General features: G+C 43.0%; 1 protein-coding gene and 1 long non-coding RNA gene across 2 annotated transcripts in view; both read left to right on the top strand.

The window, feature by feature from the left end:
• Positions 1–26212, top strand: part of Dlp (glypican dally-like) — a 143155-nt gene extending 116943 nt beyond the window's left edge. The window contains exons 2-8 of the mRNA XM_076801026.1: positions 8909–9079; positions 17979–18121; positions 20612–20860; positions 21399–21567; positions 22444–22858; positions 23772–23941; positions 25594–26212. Of these exons, the coding sequence (XP_076657141.1) occupies positions 8909–9079; positions 17979–18121; positions 20612–20860; positions 21399–21567; positions 22444–22858; positions 23772–23941; positions 25594–26024 (1748 nt within the window). The 3' untranslated portion in view covers positions 26025–26212. The remainder of the gene's footprint in view (positions 1–8908; positions 9080–17978; positions 18122–20611; positions 20861–21398; positions 21568–22443; positions 22859–23771; positions 23942–25593) is intronic.
• LOC143361530 (uncharacterized) lies at positions 13087–13627 on the top strand. The gene is made up of 2 exons (XR_013083483.1): positions 13087–13486; positions 13566–13627. It is a non-coding gene; the product is annotated as an uncharacterized LOC143361530 (long non-coding RNA).
• Positions 26213–26936: the final 724 nt, after the last annotated feature.

The following is a 26936-nucleotide window of genomic DNA, read 5'->3' as shown; positions in this document are numbered from 1 at the left end:
CGCCGTGCAGCGTACAGTGCACAAAAATGATCTAAAACAAAACAATGAAATTGGAATCGTTAGTTTATGCAAATACGCACAACATGACATTTTTCTTGTATTAAAATTTGCAAAATTGCAACAATGGCGAAGTTTTGAAACAAAACGGATTTTCTGTTAATAACAATCTTTTAAATAAAAAATTAAAAAGTTGAATCGCGTAATGTTATGGCCAATTATTTATAGAATATATATACCAGGTTTCATAAAGATCGAGCAATCAGTTTTTGAGCGACGTTGGACGGCGTGCGAAATTTTGCGTTTCGAGGATAATGCATTCGAAGTTTGAGTAACGTGTTTATACCGTAAAAAAATCTTAATTCATTTTAACTTACCGCGGTTTTTTGCCAATCTACGATTTCAGGGCCATAGAACAGGTCTTCCTCTTCCTCAAAAAGTTGTACTTCAGCCGTTTTTTCTTCTTTTCGAGAAACACGAGCCTTTCCGACGAGAGCCCGACTACGTGAGCCGCTCTGCCGAATACAACCGTTCATTTTATTTCGAAAATAACGTACAAGAACATCTCTGATCACTTTCTAACTTTCTTTATCGTATTCCTCAGGAAATTTCCTATCAAAAATTTCATTTTACACAAGGTTTCCCCCTTAACTCCACACCGTTAACCCTCCAATGGCATCCTGGGATCTCTCCTAAATTATAACTCCAACAAAATTACTGGACGGTCATTTTTAGTATCGTAGTGCAACTTCAAATGTGAATTTGAAGTTTCTTTGCCTCTTTTTAGAACGTTTGGATCATTTAGAGTTAAATTGAAAAAATCTTAACACCTTCATCTTCCTCGTTTATTAGATTGTCATCTATATTTTTGAGCACCCTGTGTCACACGCTGTTTCCTGGAAAAGAACAGTCTTGTATCTGTGATAGTATCGCAGATAATCAACCGTGTACACTTACCCCCTCGGCCCCGTAGACGTCGTCCAGCCTCGCCATCGAATTCTCGTTTCCTTTAGAAAATTGGCGCATCTGGCTGTCACCGGTGAAGCCTTCCCGATGAGGGGTGACTTCTAATCGAATCGTGTAACCCTTCCCGGTGTATCCCGGCAGGGGTGGCTTTGCCGGGCGTCGAATGAAATCCTCCGGCGGAAACGTTTTCGAATCGTTGCTCGTTTCGATCGTCGACGATCACGAAAGTAAAAACCCGGGCTAAATTCAAATTTTCAGCTTCTTCCAAAATGTATGAAATTTCGGTTACAGATTCTTTGGTCACCGCAAATTTCTTGAGAAAACTTTGAAGTCTAAAGGAACAAGCAGATACATCAAACTAGACGAAAATCTTAACTTTTGCTTGCAATTAGACTGTGGATCTTTATGTAAAATAAAAATTGTCTGCATCGATTTCTTCACTTGCTAATTTTAATAGATGAGAAATGGTACATTGACATTTGAAATTGTAAAAATTTTTCTACAATTTCAAATTTTATCTACTCTCAATTTTTTATACATGCATAAAGATCCGCAGTGCACTTATAATAAATTGCTAACTATTGCATTTTAAGGCGATATTAATATGATATTATTTGTTTAAAATTTACCTTCTAAATCAACTAGCAAAGCCTTGTTTCGATATCATGAAACATCCCTTATGAGGGTAGTATTTTAAGGGTAGTTTCTCATCCTCAGTTTCTCAAGGAAATATTACTAAAATCGCCTTTAAAATTGTCGCGTTTGTACGTAAAGATGTAAGTATCATTAAGAGATTTATGAATTTAGTCCGGGCTTTTACGTTCCCAGCGTGCGTCCGGGCGCGAGCGACTATCAGCAGGGGGCGAAAATTCGCCGGGGACTTTCCGCCACGCAGAAAATCGCATTCCGCCGCCGCCGCTCTCGCGTACACATACATATCCTCGTCCGATCGTCGGCAATTCTCCGATTATCGGTCGTTTCGCCGATTATATCGATCTCTCGCAGCCCCGCAGGCCGCCGCGGCGCTTGTCGAGCGTCGAATAAAATATTCACGTCGACCCGTCGTGTCGTCATCTCGTTTTGCATCTATTTTCGGGGAGGGATGGCATGAATTCCAAGACGATCGATAGCGACGCACGGTGTGGAAACTGACCTTTCGTCTAAAAAAAAAAAAAAAAGGAAAAAAAAATATGTGAAAACGACGCCGGGAGCCACTCGCGGCGGAATTAATCCGGGACCGATCGACCGTGAAACTTATCGGATGAACAACGTCCGCGCGCGCCGATCGAACGAATCGATCACGCCGGTCCCCGATCTATGTTTAGCGTCGCTCAAGACGTTAAACGCGCGGAAAACAATGTCGCCTCCGGTTTTTGTCACGGCAGGCACGGCGTTCTCCGATAGCGCTCACGCGCGAACAGTCCCATTCGATTCGATTCGAATTGGCGCGCGTATACGAGCCTCGTTATGCGTATAGTACAACAGATATAGCGCCCGTGGAAATCAACGACGATGCGGCGGCAACGACGGCGACAAATTAGGCGCGACCCGCTGAAATCGACTCGTTCACGCGCATTTGAAATAATTACTTTCGTTTCGTTTGACAGGGGTTTCCAGCCGGAGCCCGAGCGAACGCGCTGCGCTCGCTTCCGTTAAATGCGTCACTCGATTTTTTACACTCGAACGAGTCTCTTTCTCTACCATCCCCCACCTTCTCTCTCTCTCTCCCTCTCTCTCTCTCTCTCTCCCGCGTCAACAGTATACGTATCTTTTTGCGTCAGAATTATCCTTGGAACGTTCAACTAGTTTCTGAATTTTTACGAACTCGTTCGCTTGTTTTGGAATTTACGGTTAGAGGGTGGTATCCGATGATTCTGAGCACGTGTGTTTTCTGTGACAATGTTTATAATTTCTGGGACTTGCAAATCCTTGATACGAGGCCCTTGCGTCTTTATAAAAATTTGTCACCTATATCAACATTAACAAACACCACCAAAAGTGTAATTAACACGTTGACTGCCATGTCACCCATATGTGAGTGACGGAATTATTTGTCCAGGTTTCAAAATGAATTTTTACGTTGATATATTCATTGTACTGTATTGTTCATTTTTATTTCATTCAATAACTTACTTTGATTTTATGGAATTTTTGAGGTTTCTAGTTTGGCAGTCAAAGTGACTCCTTTGATTCGCGATAAGGTAGAGTGACCACCTTACCGACAAAATAGGCGAAAAATGGTTTCACGTGCCTCAACTTTTCGTCCTTATATGAGAATATTTTGTCGCTGGGAAAGGGCTCATTCGAAAGAGGAAGATTCAATCTAGCGCGCGCCGGTCATGAGCTGACGAGATTATGCAGATATTTGGTAATATAAGCGATAGAAGTAGGCCAAAAATTAACGATATGCATGCCGTGGAATGCAAGCATTTTTATGCAATTGGGTGATTTTTCTGGATGAAATCGAGAGTAGCGCGCGCTAGAAAATATCTCCAGCTACAAATTGAGCTATATTTTGTCTTGATTCTCTGCGAAATAAAGCGAAAAACTTGAAGCACGTTTCTGGCAAGTCAGAATTTATAATATCAATAAAACAGATCAAAAAACGTGACAAGTTTAGTCACAGACTTAAGATCCGTCGGATCAAGACCAAGACGGATCTTAAGTCTGTGTCTGAAGGCTGTGAATGGAAATTATTAATTAAAAAGTCACATGACTATCCCGAGCCCTTAAGTCTGTGTCCGAAGGCTGTGAATGGAAATTATACAGCAGTTACCGACCTGCTGACTCTGCAAAAGTCACGTGACTATCCCGGTCCCCTTAAGAATGCTTAGTAGCGCATACCGATAGTGGCAACCATTTGGAGCATGATATGCAGTCGCATATCGGTATTTTATATTTCGGTATACGCGAGTCCCTGCTTCCCTCTGTCGTCGGTTATCGGTCGGAGATATTCATCGGATCGCGACACTCGCGTTTTCCCCGGGACTCTTTGGCTAGCTGGGCTCTTGAACGACCCTGCCACGGCCGCAGACGACAACCACGAACAGGGCGGGGAAGAAGAACAGGTCGGTATCCTGTCGCTGGGGTGTCGCTGGTGAATGCAGCTCGACACGGAAGGAAGCTTGTCGCGACGGAAATCCCGGCGTCTTAGCGACGTCAAGACGCTAACAAACTGCGCACCGCGGCGCGTCGCGACGCGCGGCGTCACTGTCTGCGAATACGTGTGTATATATGTTCTTCGGGCTTTGCGCGTCGCAAAGCTCCGCCGACGAGGGTCGTGTCTCGTTGTCTGGTGCAAGGGGCTTTCAATGGTAGTCCGTCAAATGCCTCGTCGAGCTTCCGCGATCCGCCTCCCTCGCGTCTGGTTTTCCTTTTCCTTTTTTTTTTTTTTTGCATCCGCCCCGCCATTTTTCGCGCAATTTATCTGAAGTTCGTTCGGTTCGCGCGAGGAAACAACGCACAGTGGTCGATTTTTCGAAAAAAGTGGGACGAAAATCACGAGTTCGTGGCGATCACTGTTCTGCTATTTAAATTAACCCTTAACGGTTCGGAAGTATTTCAAGTTTACTTCCCACCAGGTCCAAGCTAGAAACTCTGGACTCAACATTTTTATATCAAGTATGGAAAGGAAAATATTTATATTTTAGTGAAAATTTATTAGTATACATTCAGAGTAATAGGATAACAAGATGATTTAAATTTGATTTTTGCCGCCATATACGCGGCATTGGACCCAGTAAGTAAAAGTGCCATGCCGCTTATTCGGCAGCATTGGTCCGTTAAGGGTTAATATTTGAAACGTACCTTTAAAGTTCACGAAAAAAAACTCATCAGTTGATCAGTGAGCGTACGAATACACTTTTCGTCTGGCTATGATAAATCTATACTACTTGTTTCTCACCACGTTACAAGCTTAGGAAACGCGTTACAAATGTTCACCCTGTTTCTTTTCAGAAGTTCCGATCATTGTAACGGCGAAGAAAATTGCTCAGCAAGGGGTTAAGCGTTAAAGAACTTCGGTCGAGTCAATGGTTATTATTATTATTATGTACTTGCGGGGGCAATCACGAGCGGGTCGATCGGTCGACAACGTATATTTTTCCCGTTAATACTTTGCATCGATCTGACGATGTCGGGACGGGTGGCTGCGGGAAAAGAGAAAACAGACGAAAAGGGATGGGAGTTGGGGGTGGCAGGGGGGGAAAAGCCCAGGCGACACGGTCAATCCCGCGGAAACGGATTACTTTTACGCCGTGTTTGAAAGTTGAGGAAGAACGAGCCGCGAGGGGATGGAAATAAAGGGGAGCCTGGCTGGCAGACTCTCGAATCGGAGCCGGAGGTACGGCAGTTTGACGGGAAGTTGCGATTGGTTGGAAATTAGCTCGCTTAGACAGCATGCCGGCTATGGGAAATATTGGCGGATAAGGGGTGAAAGCCGGTAACTAATTGTAAGTAGCAAGAACCGCGTGTAGCGTCTAGATCGACGGCCTCGTTTCTCATAATTCCTTTTTTCGACCAGGGGTGCGGCTCCTGAATTTAACTTTTGTTATCGACCCATCCCCACCCCTCTTGTCATGACGCACCACTAAATTGAGCGGCTTCCTTCCGATCTAATCCTGTTTTCTTAGACACTTTCTTAGACAAGTTGTTCTTTGGTCAGAAAATGTCACCCCGCGTCCGAGTCCGTTCATAAGTCTTGTTTGTTGATACTTTTGCTTTCAACGTCTCGTCTCGATTCTCCCTTTCGCGTGGCATACTTGATTTACTACCACCATCGTGTAATAACATCGACAAAGTCATGTTTCATTCGGGTCGCCATCTTAAAGGGCACATCTTACTACGTAAACAGAAAGAAATAAGATGTTTTGCACTGTTTAGAAAAGAAGCGAAAAGAAACAACTTTTCACCCTCGGGAATGTACGAGGGTTAATTTAACCAGTTAACTGCGGAGTTTAACCCTCAGCACTCGAATGGCGACTGTAAGGCGCCACTAAAAATTGCTGTATCTTTATTAAAAATATTTTTTACATTATTAAATTTGTTTGTATTTAATAAATTACTAAACGTTTTAGTATTGTGATAGTAGATTGCACCATTTTCGTATGTATAACATGAAAAGAAAAATATATAGAAGGGAAATATTCTAGGTCGGAAGAAATGTTTCGTTCTGGAGTCATAACAGCTTTGAGTGCAAAGGGTTAATTTTAAAAATCCCTCACAGTGCGCGGAATTAAAATCAAGCAATGACGAGTATACACGTCGAACGCAGGCCAAATGCCGCTATTATAAATTTTACGAAAAAAGTAAAGCAAAATGAGAAAGAATTACATTTTTATTCGATAAGAAATTAACAATTCATTAACGTTAACCGCGCCGTAGTAGAGTTTTGGATTGACGTGTATACACGTCGAACGCAGTTAACTGATTAATCCAAATTTCGTAAGTGCTGAAATTCCTCCATATTCCCTATAATTTGCTATTTAATTTCAGATACAGTAAACACTGTATCTGGCGATCCGTCCGATCTCAATCGCTTCGTTAATTATTTTCGGCTCTAATCCCGTTTTCGCAGCTCCCAAAGTTTCGCTCGCAGCCCCCGAACACCGCCTCGAGCGTCTCTTGTGTAAGACAACGCAGAATCCATCCTAGACCCATCGTGCTCAGAAAAATGTTTACGATCGATCGAAAGTAAATATTCGCGATTCGTTCGGTCGTGAGAGCGACAGGTTTGCCGATGTATCTGGCTCGATTGGTTTTACTCGATCCACCCGAGGAAATTCCATTTTCTCTTCCCATTGTCCGATGCAAAGTGTCTGGAAAATAGCACGGGGCGAAGTTAGATGTATTTCCGGTGAATGAAAGGAAACAACTCGACTCCCGATCCCCGGCCTCGGCTTTGTGTACACTGGCTGTCGCTCCGCCGATTCTCAAAACTACCGTAGATTGCGTTTACGTGAGCAGCGCAGAGCAAAGCGGAGCAGAGCAGAGCAGAGCGGAGCGGAGCGGTTCGAGAAAGTTTCGTCGCCGGTCCCAGCGATCGTTTTCTTCTTTAAGCGCGCTCGAGTGGATCAAGCAACCGTCGCGCTGTCTCCCGCAGTCCTCGGATCCTCTTGTTCGTCGAGTTCGAGATGTCCTCTCTTTCACGGTTGAAAATTTTCACCGTTTCATGTCGTGACATAAACTCTTTTCTTTACGGAGAAATTAGAGCTAAATTCGAGGGACTCAAAAGTGGCGAAAAACCCCTAATTTTTGGGTTAATCTTTCCGCGAGAACGTGTTACTTCCCGCCATTCCGTGGGCTAGGACCTCGCAGACTTTCATCTAGCCGGGGCAAATTGAATTTTCGTCGACGAGAACGAGAACGAGAACGAGGCGACGGCGGCGGCTTTGTTCGGTGGTCGGCCACGCGAGAATCAATTTTTCGAGATCATCGCGAGCCGCGAACACCACCGTCGACGCGACGCGACGCGATGCGACGCCGAGCTGGGAAAGCCATTTGCGCGGCTTCCCGGAAACGACGGAGAACGGATGAAAGAAAACGGTGGAAGGAGAATCGAATTAGCCGGATCTGTCGTAAATTACGGAAGCTGCGCCGCCTCGGAGTTTCGCGTAATCACAATTCGTTCGAGAACAAATAAACGTTACCGCCCCTCTCGGGTTTCCTTCGGGGAAGCAGACGCCAGACCGACCACCCCGTCCGGTTTAAAACTCGCTCCTCGAGAAACTTTGAAAATTTTATGGGCGGGTTTATACGGTCTCCGGAGCTAAAACACACCCGATGCGGAATAAATGAAAAATAAGAACAAACTCATATTATTATTTGTTTTCGACGGGGAACGAACCCACGAATCTCCCCAAAAATATTAGATGTACAGTCGAACTGGAAAAGTAAGTTAACGATTCGTGTATGCAGGCAAATGAAAAATTTAACCCTTAACGGTCCGGAAGTATTTCAAGTTTATTTCCCACCAGGTCCAAGTTAGTTTTCATACGAAGAGAAACTGTGGACTCAACATTTTTATATCAAGTATAGGAACGAAAATATTTATAGTTCATTATGTAAATATGACAACGATAAGAGTGATAAAAATAATAAAATGATTTTTGCTGACATATACGCGGCATCGGACCCAGTATGTAAAAGTGCCATGCCGCTTATGTATGTGGCGGCATTGGTCCGTTGAGGGTTAAAGATAAGAATTGCGAAAAAAATAGTAAATATTGATTGAATGAAAATTTAAATTAGGCAATACTCCCACGTTCTTCGGTTATTTCTGTTGTATATAAGAAAATGATTTACTACGTCTTTTTCTACGGAATACTACAGTGAATTCTCATTACGAGTCAGTGCCAACCTTACAATTTGGAGTCAGTGGAACTACCCACATTTTCTCAGTCTTCTTGTCACTATCGCTTAGTAGTCATTACTTATAGACGGATATGACTCTTAGGTTTCCAGCGTGCCCTGTGTATTTCAAATGCGACGCTCGGCGACAACCTGAGATTTCGTCTAAGAGTCAGTCACCAGAACGGCGCAACTGACTCGTAACGAGAATTCACTGTATCGACTATAATAATTTTTAGGCAAACGAGATGTTGTATCCAAATGAAATTCTAAAACCTGACCGAAAACCGAGTAACGAACGTCTCGCGGCTGCACAAGCAGATCCCGTTAAACTTTGAGGTAAACCAGCATAATATTAAGCAAAAGCAAGGACAAAAGTAAAAAAGTGAACGTGTCGGATGGTGAAAAGTATTATACTGGTTTCAAGGAAGGAGAGAAGAAAACGCGGAGAGAGGAGATCGTTGAGATTCTTGGTCGGGGAAAGATTCAAAGGTTGATTTTCCCTCGCGAGGTAGTGGAGCAAAGAACCGAGGCGGTGCAGCGCGGCATGGCGCGGCGTGGAGCTCGTTTTAATCTCGTTTTCCATTCGTTTTTCCAGCAAAGGAACTGAAAATATGCGGCAGCGTGAGGAGCGGCGGAGAGGTCTGTTGCTCCGCGGACATGGAGGTGAGATTGCAGGAGAGGGCACGTAACAAACACGAGAAAACCACCAAAGACACTCTGCAGCGACTGCATCAGATCCTGTCGACGAGAGGGACAAGGTTCCACAGTGAGTACCTCCTTAGACTTTCACGATTTTAATCGCTTTCGCGACCTTTAATCCCCGGAGGAGTATGCGCGTGTGTGGAAACCGCCATCCTGTTTGCCACCGATTCAACCTGATTCCGTTTGAACCGGCCCCTACAGGTACCGCGCGACAGACGCGCGACATTAAACGAAACGCTTGCGTGCTCGAAAATCAAAGGCGGGGCTCCGAGAGATTCCTTATTAAGTAATTCCGTGAGCAACGTCATTTTTAAACCTGACCGCCGATGGAGAATATAGCAACAATTTATTTTTAACCCTTGTGTGCTTTTTCAGTCGACTTGATTCGAAATGCGATGTTCGCTTAGTTTAGACGGCCTGCATACGATGCGAAATCATCGTACCATGACTAGGGATGGCATGAACTGCTACTTTTGGATCACTCGTGATTCGATCATGTGCGTTCCCGATCACGGTGATTTTTCACAGTGATTCGTGATTTTCGTGATCGCTTCTGATTGGCTGAGTTTCATCGATCACATCGCATAAAGTAAAGGAATAATGAGTAGACTGCGGATTTTATGCATTTACTACTATTTGTAGATGCAATTGAAAACAGTAAAAACATTAGATAAATTCAAAGCTTCTGTCATATTATTTTCAACCCATTGAACATATTAAGAAAGAAATCAAGTTTTTATTCCACTCCAGTTTGTCGCAATTTAGATAGAAAATTTTTATTTTGCATAAAGATCCTCATTCTAATAATGAGGAACAATGAGGAATAACGAATAAATTCATGATTACAAATAGTAAACGTGAGCGGAATTTAATATTTTTTATACTTAATTCCACAAAACATAAATATAACTCTGTTACAAAATAATATAGATAGGATATAAATACGTAAAAACTTGGCACAAATAATGGAAAAACAAAAAAATTAACAAGACTGTTTACTATGTAAAATACATTAAAAATATGTAATATAAAAACAAAACACTAGAACAATGTTTATACATAAATAATGTCGGAACAATAGTGAAATATTTTAAGAGTACTTAATACTTTAACTATATCTTTTTTTCCTAAATCTTCTTTAGAGGCTCAGACGACGAAGTGATTAAACGTGACCTTTATTTACTTATTTTTTCAAAAAATGTTTGCATGTCATCTAGTAAACTACTCCTTTTAACTTGTCACAAAATATCAAATCATTTGGTCCAATTTTAAAAAAGTTGTTCTGTTTTAAAATAGAAATATTACAGACAAAAATGATAAACTTTTATCAGGTCGAACACCCCGTATATGTACGCTGTATATATATTGTGAACTTGTGAAAACTTCCTCTCGCGTTATTTCTTTGCCTATTCTAAGCTATCGCGCCCGCATAAACTATATGTATATGAGATTCACGGTTTGAAGCAGAACATTACAATTTATATTCAAATTTCTCTCCGTCGCCATTAATCGACCATACGGTACAGTAGCGCTACCATAACTGCGTTCGCGTGGTCACGCAACAAAACTTAAAAATCACGATCACGGCGTGAATGAAGTTAAAATCACGACCGTGATCGGGATTCTGCGATCGCTGTGATAAATCACGGTTAGTGGTTTTCGACGCCATTCCTAACCATGACCGGTGTCGTTCTCCGTCACCGTCTTCTGCCAATAGCAAGTCAAGATACAGCGAAAACGTGAACACGTTGACTAGCTATCTTCTGGCTGACGGACAGTACATACAACGGTGTCGTCCATCACGTTTGCAGCATTGTAGGAATCTACCGTTACTGATTGTAATCGCGACATCTGTTCTTAGTAAATATATTCCAATGAGCATAGAACTCTATACAGTGAATTCTCATTACGAGTCAGTGCCAACCTTACAATTTGGAGTCAATGGAAGTATCCACACAACCGCGGTGAGGATCCAAAGCCGTCGCCGCCACAACATCGTCGAGTATATCGGTGTGAGACCAGAAGACCACTACTAATCCAATTACAAAACTTCTTTATTTTTCGTTATTTTTTTATGAAACTTTCACCAACATATTCGTGGCATTTTTCTGATTAAAATTAAACCAAGTATGATATAATTCCGATGATATTTACTTATGTAATGAACGATGAAAGTTACTTCCCATTACAATTACATTAACGGAAAATTAGTGTACATGTGATCCGAATTATATCGCGTTTGGTATCATTTTAATCAGAATAATGCCACAAACATATTGGTGAAAATTTCGTAAAAACATAATTAATAATAAAGAAGTTAAATTTTTTATTTAAAGGCCTGCGCTCACGCGGGCTTTGATCTGTGTCCGCGGCCGCGTCTCTTTCTTTCCCATACGCTATCCTTCTCTGCGTTCGAAACTTGCATCGCTCATTACACGAGTAAATATTATCGGAATTATATCATATTTGGTTTCATTTTAATCGGAAAAATGCCACGAATATGTTGGTGAAAGTTTCATAAAAAAATAACGAAAAATAAAGAAGTTTTGTAATTGGATTAGTAGTGGTCTTCTGGTCTCACACCGAGATATCTGACCATGTTATGTTACACTTCTCAGTGGCGACGGCTCTCGAGCTTCGCTGTCCGTTTCTCCGTGCAACATTGTATCGGAAACGGACATTTTCTCAGTCTTCTTGTCACTATCGCTTAGTAGTCATAGACTTTTATGACTTGTAGACAGATATGACTCTTAGGTTTCCAGTGTGCCCTGTGTATTTCAAATGCGACCAGGGCCCGCTCTAGCGGTTACGACGCCCCGGGCAAAAAAACAAATTGCCGCCCCTTTTAAGCACTAAGCACCGCGCTGAACAAAATGACCTTTTTTTTTAGCAAAATTGTCTGGCAAGGGTAGTCTGAAATTTTCGATTAATTGAATATTTAAAACATCATTATTTTTCTCACACTTACAGCCAAAGCCAAAATGGCGCCCCTAAATTTTGGCGCCCCGGGCAAATGCCCGGGTTGTCCCCCCCCCCCCTAGAGCGGGCCCTGATGCGATGCTCGACGAGAACCTCAGATTTCGTCTAAGAGTCAGTCACCAGAACGGCGGAACTGACTCGTAACGAGAATTCACTGTATACTGCATGCTACTACGCGTTCGCGTTTCGTCGTACCGGTCCCTCTTCTCTGATAGACCGCCGAGTAGAACACACGCACGAGCTCACTCTTTGTATCCGAGATCATCACGCAAATATATATGTTTCTTGCAAGCGTACTACAGATTTTGCTCTCCAAATTAACCCCTAACCCTAACCCAGATCAAATTCACCTGTCTACATGGTTGTACGGTTGTAGGATAAATCGTATCGCCTGTAGGCCGTTTAAGAGCAAAGGGCTGCGCGTCGGTGACCGTTTCGGGCATCGCGGCGAATATTACACGAGGCGCCGCGCCGCTTTGAAAATCTCCGGTACCTGTCCCCAACGATTCTCATTAACGAAATTACTCTTTGGTGCGCGACTTCGCGGCGGCACCTGCACACACGCGCGCGCGTGGGCACACGCACACACGGCCCACCGGTGGCGGCGTCGCCCCCTCGTTCGAGCCTCGATCTTTCCCCGTGGACTCGTACCACGGGGTGCCGGTGCTCTTCAGGTACCCTTCCCACCTTGCAGCCGACCGCCACCGTTTCTCCGACGGTCGACGCGCTTCCCTTTGAGTCGCAGCTACCTAGCCGCATCTAGCTACCTACGCCCACTTTGCTCTCCACTCGCCGCGAGTGCAAGTACGGCGACACAACCGCCGACAGAAGGAGAGAGCAACCGGGTCGGAAAGTGGACGACGAGGAGGGGCAGATACCGCTGGAACACCGGCTGAAAGGGAAAGAGAGTAAATAGCGAGAAGCAGCTGACAAGGACTGCTTCAGAGGTGGCCCCCTACGATTTCAATGAAATTTCGCCGGGTTGATGCACACCCCGTGACCAAACTAGAAGACGTATCAGAAAATTCCTTCATTCCTCGTGTTGTTCTTTACATCGTATAGCAGCAACACTATACGGTTCTACAATACAGTCAAACCTGTTTTTGTGCGGTAGATAGGGACCGCATAAAAGAAAACGCACAAAAAAAAAATATTCAGAAACTTCATAAATAGCTATAACAAATAATTTTTTACAACATATTAAAGAATATTTTTTTATGCGGTGGAGAGGGACTGCTTAAAAAAAAGTCTCACTTAAGAAATATGTCAAATATTTACGAAATAGCGAGAAAGTGCTTTCCAAACAAAATAAATAATTAAATTACACATGGAAACATTTTTAAAAAATTTAATTTCTCATTTTAAACATGGAGAAATTTTCAAAATGCACATAATTCAATACTACTCGTCGTAGTCCAAAACGCGCATCTTCTTGTGATGAACTGGTTCAAAATCGCTTTCGTCAGTTGAAAATATTAGAGTTGATTTATTTGTTGTTACCATGAAGTCAGTGGTAAGTTTCTGCGACGACGGTCGTTTGATCACGTGCTTGTAAACGTCACGATAGCCAGATATACACGATCGAAGCTCTTTTTGGAATTTCAAACTCCTTTCGGAATTGTTATCTATTTTATATACATAACATAATATCATAACATTATGAACAGAAATTTCCCCCACCACTATTCGAGTCTTGAAAAAAATTACACCATAAGATTGTTCCCTTCATACCGAACGACAAATTTTTGTACACAAACTTTTTTTGGTAACTTCAGTGCATCACGAGATATTTCCGTTTTCAGATAAACGAAACACTGTACAGGGTGAGTCAGTAAGAACTACCGTCTGAAATAATTCGGTATCCTTCGGTGACCTTCAATATTTTCAATGGTTTTTACAAAGTCCAAGTCAAGGTCACCATATTATGGGTTGCTGAGTTCGTCCTTCCATCGGTAACAACGTGATATTAACCCATTTGCATCATTAGCGTATATATACGCTCAATTTTCCTGGTCACTATCACCGCAGCGTATATATACGCTGAATTTTCCTGGTCACTATCATTATTCGTTAGCTAAAAAATAGAAATGGAGGGTGTTGTTGGAGATGAAAGTAGTAATTCTGATTTTTTCTTATAATGCTAAAATATGAAGTTCTTTTACTTGTAGTCATTTTTGTACTTAACACTAGAACGACCGTGCAATAAATGCGACTGACGTATATTGCTTTGTAACAGTGACAAGACTGTGCCCATTCAGACTTCATACAACTTTTATTGTAATATGTGCTTCAATGAAGAGGTTCATTAAAAAATTTCTGATGAAAACATTTTTACAATTTCAGTAATTGTAAAAGAAAAAATTAGGAAGCAGTCATTTTGACTGATCCGGTCGTTCTAGTATTAAATATAATAAAAAAATAAGTTTGCTGATAAAGGCCTTCTTTTCATATTTCCTTATGATGCAAATGGGTTAAAACAAAGTTGTATTGACTTTGATCAAACTCAAGATCGCCTTAATATTAATTGTACTTAAATTGTACTGAAATTAATGGAACACAAGGTCTGTAATGTAATGATTAGCTTCTGAAGAATTCGATAAAATATACAAAGCAGTAGCGTTACAGATTTTTTATCCTTCGTGGAGTCGACGAAGAGTTCGAGCGTCCGCTGCGAGCATCATCGGTCGACGTTCCAAATTGTTTCCAGAATAGCCAGTCCCCGAAGAATCCCGATACTCGATCGACGATTCGATCAACTGTCCATGTCCACCATTCGCCGGCTCTCGCATTTCCCCCTGATGCGTATCTCGCGTCACATACTCTATATCCGGCACGGTATAGGTTCTGCTCTGATTCCCTCAAAATCAAAAGTAACGAAACTGGTGCGCTCTATACGGAAAGAGAGAGAGAGAGACAGGCGGTGTTTCGTGCCTCTACCTGACATCATTCACCCCGAAGCGTTCCGCCCCGGGCAAATTCAACGTGCCCCCAGAGTAAAAAGCATTCGTTGCTCGTGTGTGCTTTGTACTCGCGAGGATTACGTCAGAGATGTCTCCTCTGATTTCAATGAAATTTCGAGGGGTGGCGTTTCGGTGGCATCCGGACTAGACGATCAGTCGGATTATAAAAATATTCGCCTACAGCCCCGTGTCCAACTATCTCCGTAACTGTCGCAAAGGTCTCTACAGTAACTGTCCAAATTTGATCCCCACGTGTTCGAATAGCGTCATAGAAGGGGAAGGATAGAGTGGGAGACAAGACACTGATTGGGAGCAGGCATGTCAGAGTACAGTCCGTAAGCTTCCCCCTCTACCACCAGATTCCCCTTTCTCGACTCTAGGGTAAGAGACCCAATTACTGTGGGGGTACCAATTACTATGCCTAAATCAATTGTACATATTTTTAAAGCATAATGAATATTAAAAAAGAGATATATAACATACGTATTAACAGATTTTAATGAAAAAATGTAATATCTCTTTTTTAATATTCATTGTGCTTTAAAAATAAGTATAATTAATGTAGGCACAGTAATTGGGTCCCATACCCTATACACGAGAGAGAGAGAAAGAGAGAGTGAGAGAGAGAGAGAGAGAGAGAGAGAGAGAGAGAGATGACGTCACGCATCCCATCGTGCAGAGAGTTGCTAGAGGAGAATCGAGCCACATTCGGTGGTAGAGGGGGAAGCATTTTGAGAGGAATACAAACCCGTCCGGCAAGCCTGATTGGGAGAGAGTACTGTACAACAAAAATCGATTTTCGATCGCCGTCGGATCGTCAGTTTCGTCTCACTGTGTCGACGGACGCGATGCCCTAGAAAAACGGCCACAGCGCAGCGACTCCGTTTTCCGCGAATGGTTTTTCACGGTGAAACTGGGGAAAGCCGTCGCGCGACCCGCTCCTGGCGAGAATAGACGGGCAGCTTCTCGCAGCTCGAATTAAAATCTCTGACAAAGTTCAGCGCCGGTGGTTGCTGGCGCACGTACAAAGCACTTGGTTCCCCTTTCGCGCGGAGTGGCGCGACGCGGCAGTCTGGTAGCTTTTTGTCGGGAGCGTCAACGTAGCCGGCGCGGCGCGACTCGGCGCGGCTTGGCGACGATTCCGTCGCACAGGGGCTCTCTCGCACTCTCTGTTCTCCCTAGCGTCGTTAAAAGGAATTTTAATCACATTCTTCGCGGCTGAAGCGACGATAAGAACCCCGGGCTCTCGGGGCACAGAGATCCACGGGGTTACGCGTCGAGGGTGCCGCGCGACCGCAATTGGGGATTCAGACGAGGAACGGGGATGGGGTTTGGGAAAAGCCGCCGACCACACTCTTGCCGGACTGGCTCGAGTGTCCGCCGGCTTTTCCTTCCGGCGACAACCCACGAGCAACCGATCGAGAACCTTTATCCGACCGGTCGATAATCGCCTGGATCTTCTTCTCGCTCGTATGGGCATCGTCGGACTGAACGAATCCAACGGAGGGAAAAAACGTGGCCGGCCCCATACCGAGACACAGGGTGCTGGTTGCTCGGCGTACAAGGGCGGCTAATCAAAGACCGTTTTGGATGATTATAGCTGCGATTTAGTTCTGTCTTTTTCGAGCGGTACGGTAGATTCGAGCCTTTTTGTTCAACACTTCGGGGACGATGTCTGCGCACTGCACTCACTTTGAGATGCATCTAACCTCCGTGCGACGGGTGTTCTTTACCAATTTTTTACTCGAAAATGGTAAACGTTGTGAATTTAAACTTTTACATGTTTGTAGTTAACCCTAACCCTAACTTAAGTTGGAGAAATCCTTGTGTGAACTTTTACATGCCTGTTATATAAACTTTCAAGAATACAAAAAATTTGTTTTTATCCTACTATGAGATTGTTTAAACGATAAATTTGTTACTAGAAATAGTGATAAAAACAGTTTTTTCGAGGTTCCCGCGATCCAGTCTCTCCAAGTGATCCGAAACAAGGAAACAAAGAATTGTCTTCGATTATACATATGTATTCTGCATATTTCATCTAAATCGATCAACGTTGCAATGAGCTACAAACGTTTAACGATGAAAGCTTAAGTGTGAAAATCGCAGAATTTTGGCCTTGTCAGGGAATTTCGCCTTTATGTGATTATTTTGGAACATCTGTAGTTCATTGCAACATTGATCGATTTTTATGAAATTCTCAGAATATGTACAATTCAAACAGATCTACAGATCGTACTTTCTAAATATTCAATGCAAGCTCTAGTTATTCAATTGCAATTTTTGTAAAAAATTTCTTTCACTTTATATAGCAAACCAATTGTTCTAACTTCTTTAAAAAAATTCAAGTCGCATGGTCCAATATTAACAAAGTTATGCGATTTTTAACTTGTTATTTTCTTACTTGGTATGAATACAGCCATCTCAAGAATAAAGTTGCAAATGAACAAAGTGGCGACACATTGAAAATTTGAGTTTTTGTGTTTTATAATCTGTTTTGTTGAAAAAAATTGTCTACTATAAAGGGTGAATTTCCTTCGAGTTTCAAGCGTGTAGTATAATTGACTGTACATACCATGTACATACTACACACTAATTGTCGAAGTGTTTGCTTTTCTAATTGCTTTCATCGACTATTAAAAGGGCAGCGATTTTTTAAAGTCTGCGCGAAGGCAATCCTTGCTCGCATACTCGGAATATTTCAGACCGTTACGTCAGGCTCTTCTAAACGAAATTGAACGCAGAGTGCAACTGCATCTCGATAGTTGCAGCCGCGATACTTACAAGCAAAGTCTGTGTTGCGCTTCGGTGAAAAATCATTGAGACGATCGCTTAGTCATCAAAGAAGCAAATGAAATACGATGGGTACAAAGAGAAACGTGATTTGTGGTCTTGGAACTTTAATTGGTGGACTGCGGGTCTTTATGCATTTATTGCACTTGTCTAATAGGTGTTGGAAACGTTGATGCGACGCGTGATAACGATCGTGTTCACCGACAAGGTTTCTCTTCTTTCTTTTTTCAGATTTCTTCAAGGTTCTGCTGGCAGACAGCAAGAAAAGCTTCCACGAAATGTTCAAGAAAACTTACGGCATGCTCTACGAACAGAACTCGTACGTCTTCACGGATCTGTTCAAGGAACTGGAGAATTATTACGCCAAGGGGACGGTGAGTTTTCGTTTATTTCGTTTGCTCGATCGACGACCACCATATTGGTTACCAAAACGCCAAAAAAGAAAGAAAAATATATATATATTTGTGGTTGCAAATATTTCCTCGGTAAGACCATTTGACGCTAGATAATCTGTCGCGAAATAAGAGCTTTTTCTTTGACTGTCAAAGTGATCTCTGTCCTGAACTTTTCCTCTTTTCTTCTTTTCTTCTGTAAGCGGTGAACGCTGCAAGCAACCAAATACTTTTGTGTAGTACATACTGTGTATGTATCGAGTTGCACAGAAGCGACGCGACGCGACCAAACGAATAGTACGTTAGAAATGGATCGATAGCCTGGCGGCCAGCTAGATTTTCAAAGAAGGAAGAATGTGTCCTACGTTCCACCCCTGACTCCTATGCTTTCACATCGAGTAGCCTAACCACGATTCTACTATATATATATATATATATATCCGAATATGATCATCCGGAGTGAGCAGTTAGATCAATTTGCATTCCTCTGACATGCTGGGTGCTCCGTAAAGAATTTACTACTGTGCGTTCGGATCGCTACGACTCGCTGTTATTCCGGCAACAAATTCATATCGACGATACATATATATGGCGTCTCGCCTCGCAGAATAGGAGGATTCGAATTTATCGAGGATTCATCGTTTGCTTGTTTCTTTTTTTTTTTCTTCTTCTTTTACTTCCCCCGTTTCGATGCCGCGCCGACTCGATAATACGCCCGCCGGATTATTCCTTCGATCGGCACGCTCGAATATTGGCCAGGATGAAAAACTATACAGCGGAAATATCTACGAATGGATAATCCTCGGACGATCCTTCTTTGTTTCCCCTTTTCGATCGATCAGCGGTAATAACTTCGTTCGTCTCGAGTGTTCAACGCGAAACTAAATATGCTGAGGACGATCTTCCGAGCGTAATTGTAGGAAGAATTCTTTCCCTCGCATTAATTATTATACATTCGCATTTTTCATTTGGAAAAGAAAATTCGTTTCTATAATCATTGTACTACCATCTTTATGCGTTTACGAATGTCCAATTCGCGAGAAATGTCTACAGTCATAAATAGACTGCGGACTTTTATGCAAAATAAAAATTGACTGTATTCATTTTAAGATACTGGAGCTACACAAATATGTATTTCTTTCGTGCATCATTCTCTTTTCTCTTTACCAGAAGCATAGGAACGAAAACAATGTTCTCATTTTCCCTATATTTTGATGTCAAATAATTCATAAAAATGTTCAAGAATTCTAATCTAATTCAGTCTAATCGTCAGATTTGGCTGTACATCGCAATTTTGTCAGTTTTCCAAACCTGATTTTTCGTAATAATTCTTAAGTTCGTAGAACGCGGACTCGCATAACACGATGACTTTACACCAGGAACCAAAAATAACAGTTATTCTAAAATTGTCAACGATAAAAATCATTAATCGTTGATTGTTATTGAAATTTAAGATAATCTACACACAATATAAATAAAAAAATTCGAAGAACAAAATGATTAAAACATATCGACTTGTATACTTTTGGGTTATAAATAATAATTATTAGTGTTCAGAAAATTGGACCCTCCTCGATAACTGTTATCGATGCAGGAAAACTGTTTCGATTGCTCAAAGCAATTATCGACGAGAGAAGTCCATTTCGATCGCTCACAACAGTTATCGATGAAAGAAATTTATTTCAATCACTCGCAACAGTTAGCGATGATCGAATTTCTTTCCACTTGTTCACAATAATTATTGATGAAAAAATTCATTTCAGTTGCTTATTTAATTACTGAGTTGTCTACTCTTTTTCGGTTGGAGCAAGCCAGTAAAATTCATTGAGAAGGTTTCGCACAACAAGACGAATCAACAGACCGTAAGAACAACAAAAAATCTAAAAAAAAAATTTTCAAAATGTTTTTAACTAGGAAAATCAGAAATATAGCCTCCTCCCGGGTTTATCAAAATTAGCGTGCATAATTCACGTTGTGTCCGCAACTCAGGTTAGCGTTGAACGAACCTTTTCCGCTCTAAAATTAACGTTAGATGATTTGCGGTGTAATTTGTCAGGAGAAAATTTAGAAAAACTCATGCTTGTCGCATTAAATTTTGATTGTAGCATTCTACCATTTAAAAGTTGTACTATTTAATAATAACTATTACAAATTCCCTTCGTCGATAACTGTTATGAGTGATTGAAATGAACTTCTCTCATTGATAACTGTTATGAGCTACCGAAATAAATTGATAACTGTTATAAGTGATCGAAATGAATTTCTCTTAACGATACCATTTACCGACAAGAGAAAAAATTATCGGTTACTTATAATCCTTATTTGTAACCAATACGAAATACTTGTTATTCTATGATTCTTTTTTCTTTTTGGTTATAACAATTACGATCCATGCTTTACACGGCTACCAAACATGGATAAACTTTGATTAGGCTCGAATTTCGTCGATGACACGCTGAACTGTTGTTTCAGGTCAACTTGAACGACGCCATGGACAACTTCTTCAACACGCTCTACCTGAAAATGTTCACGGTCCTGAACAGCCAATACAATTTCGACAATAAGTATCTGGAGTGCGTGGGCGACAGTATGAAGGAGATGAGGCCGTTCGGCGATGTCCCCCAGAAACTGGGCGTCCAGATCAAGAGATCGTTCGTCGCGACAAGGGCGTTTAGCCAGGCTCTGACCGTGGCTGCAGACATCCTGAAAAACATGCAGTCGGTGAGACTCGATCTCTTCTTCTTCTTCTTCTTCTTCTCCTTAACCTGTTAATCGAGAATAACGAGTCAACTCGTCGCTGGAAAATGCTTACGCGCCGCGGTGGAGCAGTTAACTCGCCTTCAAATTTTAATGCATTCACCGCGGAGCATATAACGTTCAAGCGATTGTCTAAACTTTATCGATGTTCACTAAAAATTGAAAATTAGTTTACCGTTCTTCGTCGAGAAAACATGTTGTTTCTTAAAAATGAGGTAGCTTCGGCAAGCATTGCCGGAAATTGTACTCTCTAAGTCTGAGAAAATAACGGGATAAGAGCGATTTCTCATTTTTTCGAACGGAAACGCTCTTTCCGATTTAGAGGGTAAGCTAGGAAGGTAACAGGTTAATCTATAGTTATCTCGTGCGACGTACCATCACCGTCGGCTGGTCGATTCAACGATTCCAGCTCGTAACGAATCTCGGCTGGCTCGAAAAGGTGCGGTGTCGCCTCGTCGCGCTTAACCCAGGGGACAGCTGGAAAATCGTTTTGTGTTTGCAGTTGAAGCCGTCCACGGACTGTGCAGCTGCATTCACTAGAATGACAGTCTGCCCGTCGTGCAGCGGGATCGCCGGGAACGTGCTAGCGTGCGGCGACATGTGTACCAACGTGATGAAGGGTTGCTTGGCCCAGCATGCGGCTCTGGACGCTGAATGGAATCACTTTGTCGGTGAGTAATTTCCCGTCTATTGTTCCACGGTAATTACGGGCTCGCGCCGTTCGATATGCGATCGTCGCGTCGTCGCCAGTTGACCACTTTTGTTCATCGCAAACAGGAAATACCTAGCCGGCACACCGTTCTTAATTTACAGTAGCCTCGACATTCGTTTCGGATCGCCTTATGCAATTTCTACGATCCCGACTGTCGAGGATATGATAGGAATGATGTTTGTGCTATCATAAAGCACAGCGTTAGTGAATAAGGAACTTTCTTTAATATAAAAACTTGATATATATATATATATATATAACACAGGTATGTCCTGCCTAAATCGACTCTTGTGTCGAACTTATTACACGTACCAGGTATGTCCTGCCCAAACCGATTCTTTTATCGAACTGAACTTTGGGTGGACGTGCAGCTAACGTCTTCCCCACTCTAGTCTCGTGTCGATCGTCATTTTTCCTCCGATCGTCATTTCGACATATGACGCACACTCCATTAGGCTTTTTATAAGTTGTTACATTGTAACAGCCAAAGCGACGCCGCGTTTACGCCCCGACATTCCCGGATGTGAGTTTTACTCACGATGTGACTACATTATTTCAACACCGGCGAAGGATACAACTAATTTTTATTGGCACTTTGACTGCCACGTTGCACAGCAAGCTGGCCAACGGTTAACGTTTTCTCGCCTGTGCTCCTAAGCGTGTATGCTAGTATAATAGAACAATCTTTCTTCACAGACGAGTAAGATCTAGCGATTTAGTATTGTCTGTATTTCGCAGTTAACCGAGTAAAAACGATTTACTTAGTAATTTATTTCGACACGAAAAGCGTCGACACGGTTAATGGGAACGTTGTTCGCTCGCGATCGAATTTCAGAGGCCGTGGACAAGGTGGCGGAGCGGCTACTGGGCCCGTTCAACATCGAGATGCTGGTCCGGCCGATCAATTTGAAAATCTCGGAGGCGATAATGAACTTCCAGGAGACCGGGCCCGACGTTTCGCAGAGAGTGTTCGCCGGTTGCGGTCGGCCGAAGCTCGGTAGAAGGAGGCGCAGACGCAGGGACGACCGCGAACTGGAGCTCGAGTCGCTGAACTTCGATCAGGAAACGTTGACCGAGGATCGTGGCTCCTCGGCCGCAGCCAGCCTGGACAAGCTCGTGAAGGAGATTCGCCAGAGAGTCCGGGACTCCCGCCAGTTTTGGGTCTACTTGCCGTACCAACTGTGCAACGACGGCCTTGTGGTCCCGCCCAGCAACACGAAAGAGTGTTGGAACGGCACGCACGTCGACAAGTGAGTCGCACAATTCTTGTTCCATTCGATCGCTCGATCGTACGCCCCTCGACTCGACACGCGTTTCGTTTTCGTTTTCGTTTTCGTTTTCGTTTTCGTTTACTTTCTTCTGCTCGCTGAGAAAGCTGCGAGAGAACAAAGTGCGTACAGATCCGCAGATGTATTAGATTGATCGGAAAATAACTTTCTACGGATGTACCTTCTGTTGGCGATAATTAATGAGCATAAGATTGTACACATCTTTTCCATTTAGATACAAGTTCCGCGCTTCCAATATTATGAGCAGAGAAAATGGATATTATCTGATGGCTCTTGTACTTTTTTAATCAAAACGTAATCCACCAGGATCACCGTTTACCTATTCGAATAGAAATGCCGTTCAAACAGATACACGTATCCTATTAATCCTTTGCACTCGAAGCCATTTTAACTCCAAAACGAAACATTTCTTCCGACCTAGAATATTTCCCATCTATACATTTTTTTCAGGTTATACATACAAAAATGGTGCAATTTACTCGTACAGTACTGAAGTGTTCAGTAATTTATTAAATGCAAACAAATTTAATAAAGTCAAATATATTTTGGATAATGATGCAGCAATTTTTAGTGGCGCCTTACAGTCGCCATTCGAGTGCTAAGGGTTAAAGAATAAACTTTTCTAACAGAAAATGGTTTGATGAAATGTATACCCATAATTCAGTGACCCCATAATAATTTGAAAAGAAAACACTAACTAACTAACATTTGTTGACCCTTTTTGATATTCGCGTTGGCTTGACTCGTAGAACCAGCCTTTGCCCAAACCGCCCCTAATATCTACAACGCGTAGTCAAACAGCCATTGTAACGGTGTCCCGTGGTCCCATGCATGGTTGAAAAACTCAAATGCATATTGATTGTCGCGGCTACAGGTACATATACCCGGTGTCATCGAACGGCGAAACGCAGAGCTTGAATCCGGAGGTGCGCAGCTCGGGCCCGAGGCCAACCATCGTTCGAGATCAGGTGTTCGCGTTGACCACCATCACGAATAGACTCAAGTCCGCGTACAATGGCCAAGACGTCGATTGGATAGACACAGGTAAATCTACTATTTTTGAGATTATTATAAATGTTCTCCGAGATCGTGTATCGTACGAGACGGATACGAAACATCGCGTTCCCTCATCAACCCTTTCGCGGTCCGCCAAAATACCAACTCGATCAAAAAATGTTGGACATTTCTTATGCTATCCGCGTTTCTCGTTTATGCTCGAAGATATTCGAAGTGAAACGCTGCAATTGGGTTCTTTACAATTGCGGGGGAACCTTGTGTAGATGGCCTGTTTTTCAAGATTTTTTTTTTAATGTAATGCGTAGATTGATGCAAAGTTTGAGGTATCATTTAGTATCGTTATAATGTAAACAAAAATATTTTTTATACATTTTAATCGTTAATATCAATGGTGCAATGGCGGCACGAAAATGGAATCCTGGAAATGCAGAGAGCAGCGTACAGTGCACAAAAATGATCTGAAACAAAAAAATCAAAATGGAATCGTTAGTTTATGCAAATACGCACAACATAACATTTTTCTTGTATTAAAATTTGCAAAATTGCAACAATGGCGAAGTTTTGAAACAAAACGGATTTTCTGTTAATAACAATCTTTTAAATAAAAAATTAAAAAATTGTTGCTTGTAATGTTATGGCCAATTATTTATAGAATATATATACCGGGTTTCGAAAATTGAAATTTTGCGTTTCGAGGATAATGCGTTTAAAGTTTGAGCAACGTGAAAAACACGTTACGTGTTTGTATATCGTGCAAAAATGCGATATCGAGGTCATGAAGCAGATCTTCCTCTTCCTCAAAAAGTTGTACTTCAGCCGTTTTTTCTTCTTTTCGAGAAGCACGAGCCTTTCCGACGAGTGCCCGACTACCTGAGCCGCTCCGCTCAATACAACCGTTCACTTTATTTTGAAAATAACGTACAAGAACATCTCTGATCACTTTCTAACCATTTTTATCGTATTCCTGAGGAAATTTTCTATCGATTTAAACAAAAAAAAAAGTGCTCAAAAATTTCATTTTACACAAGGTTCCCCCCTTGAGTTTTTGTTCTTGCTACTAAACTGCGGATATTTGTGCATAATAAAAATGTTCTTCATTGATTGCGAGAAATAGGAGCGAAATACCAATATCTTTCATCTTTCGTTAAAAAATTCATAAAATTCGAACGAATTCTAAAATTGATTAGAAATTTTAAGGTCGTTCGCACTGTTCGTGTGACGCACGAACTAGAAACCGTGGCAGCTCATTGCCATATATCGTACGGACTAAATAACGAAAGGGTTAAAGCGAATATCGGTCCGCGGACGTACCAATGGTGGCAGCGTATCACGCGCTATTCACCTAATACATAAACGGAGATCCACTCGCGTAATCAACGACGATGTCCGATAGATAATGAGAATCGATTAAATGGAGCTGCCAGTCGACGGCATTTTGCTTCGCGATAAGCTGGTCCTCGTGACACGGAATATATCATTCGATCCGTACTTGCCGATTGCAATGCAACCCTAATGAAGAGCACGGGTCTTTTGATAGCAGTCCATTTGCATGCTCGCCGGAAATACAAGCGCCGAGTGTTTTCAAGAATCGAAGTTTCGTGAATTTAGTTGGCGTTTCGACAGTTTCGGATCACTGTGCCAAGAACGTAGACATGATAACGATGTTTTCGAAATTGCAGAGGACACGGACTGGAACGGGTCGGGAAGCGGATCCGGCGGCGGCATAGACGAAGACAAAAACCCGCTGACCGACGACGAGGACGGCTTCAACGAGGGTTCGGGCTACGAGCCGAAGGTGTTGTCGCCGGACTTGCCGAAGCAACCTCCTCCGGCGGCGCATCCTGAACCGGTACCTCCGAGGTTGGACACGGTTCCGAACAAAGGTGGCAAGAGCGAGGTCGGGTCCGCACCCGGTTCCGGGTCCGATTCGAGTGGCGGTTCCGGCGCGGGTACCGGCAGCGGTGGCAGCAGTACAGGAACCGGAAACAGCACCACCACCGCGGACAACGGCGCGAGCAGACAGAAAATGTCCTTGTCGCGAGCTCTGACGACGTACCTCGTTCCCATAGTGGTTATGTGGTTCGGTGGTTGTCTCACCGAGTGGCTGTGATCGTGTGGTTTCCCAGGATAACGTACCGCGATGTAAATAATTCCTTTTGACCGTTACTCGCGTCCTCGATGTGTCACGAGTACTCTAGAGGGAACAATGGTCCCCAGTGGCGACCAGCCGAGAGAGGACATCGATCGGCTCGCGGAGGCGCGCGTATCCTCCATCGAACAAAACCTGATACGTCCTTCGGGACGTTTCGCGGAGACGGCACATCCCCGTGGACGTTGACCAGGCACCCGCTGGAACTGGCTCGAGACATCGACAGCGGCAGCAGCAGCGAGAGCATTTCTTTCTTGAAACTCTCGAGTGCCGAGAGAACCGATTTCGCGATGGCTGCCGGTCGGCTAGATTCCACGGAACTCTAGACGTTTCGCCGCTTTCATCGATCCTGCGTTAATCCACTGGCAACAAATAAGCGTTTTTACATTCGACGTTTCCGGGCCGTGGGATTCCCCGACGAGCAGAAAACCGTCGGACTTTTACCACGGCTCTCGGGAACAATCCTGACAACCCTCCTTATGGCCGAGACTCGAGCAAAGCCTGACGATCTCGACGATGCACCGGTTCGCGTGTAAACCTTTTAACGCGAACCGAGTTACCGCGAGGACTGATTATCGAGCGATTTCACGGGACACTCGTTGGCTCGGTGCGATCTACGAGCGACCGAGCAGAATTCGAAGATGAGTCTCGTCGATAGCGGAGATCGCGCGGCAGATACAGCGACGGGGAAAGGAATTCCATTCGGTTTCGCTGGTATTCCAGATTCTGGTTCGGTACGCGAGAACAGTGGGCAGGATAGAGAGGAAAATCCTTGTTTTTCTTCGAGGATAAGCTTGTTGAACGGTGTGGTTTGAACAGTTTGAGATTCTATGGTGAAATGTAAATAAAGAAGAACGGGCGCGCGATAAAGAG

The sequence above is a fragment of the Halictus rubicundus genome, chromosome 15, assembly GCF_050948215.1.
Source record: "Halictus rubicundus isolate RS-2024b chromosome 15, iyHalRubi1_principal, whole genome shotgun sequence".
In the NCBI taxonomy this organism is placed as follows: Eukaryota; Metazoa; Arthropoda; class Insecta; order Hymenoptera; family Halictidae; genus Halictus; species Halictus rubicundus.
The sequence above is the reverse complement of the archived record's forward strand: the minus strand, read 5'-3'. Positions and strand labels throughout refer to the sequence as shown.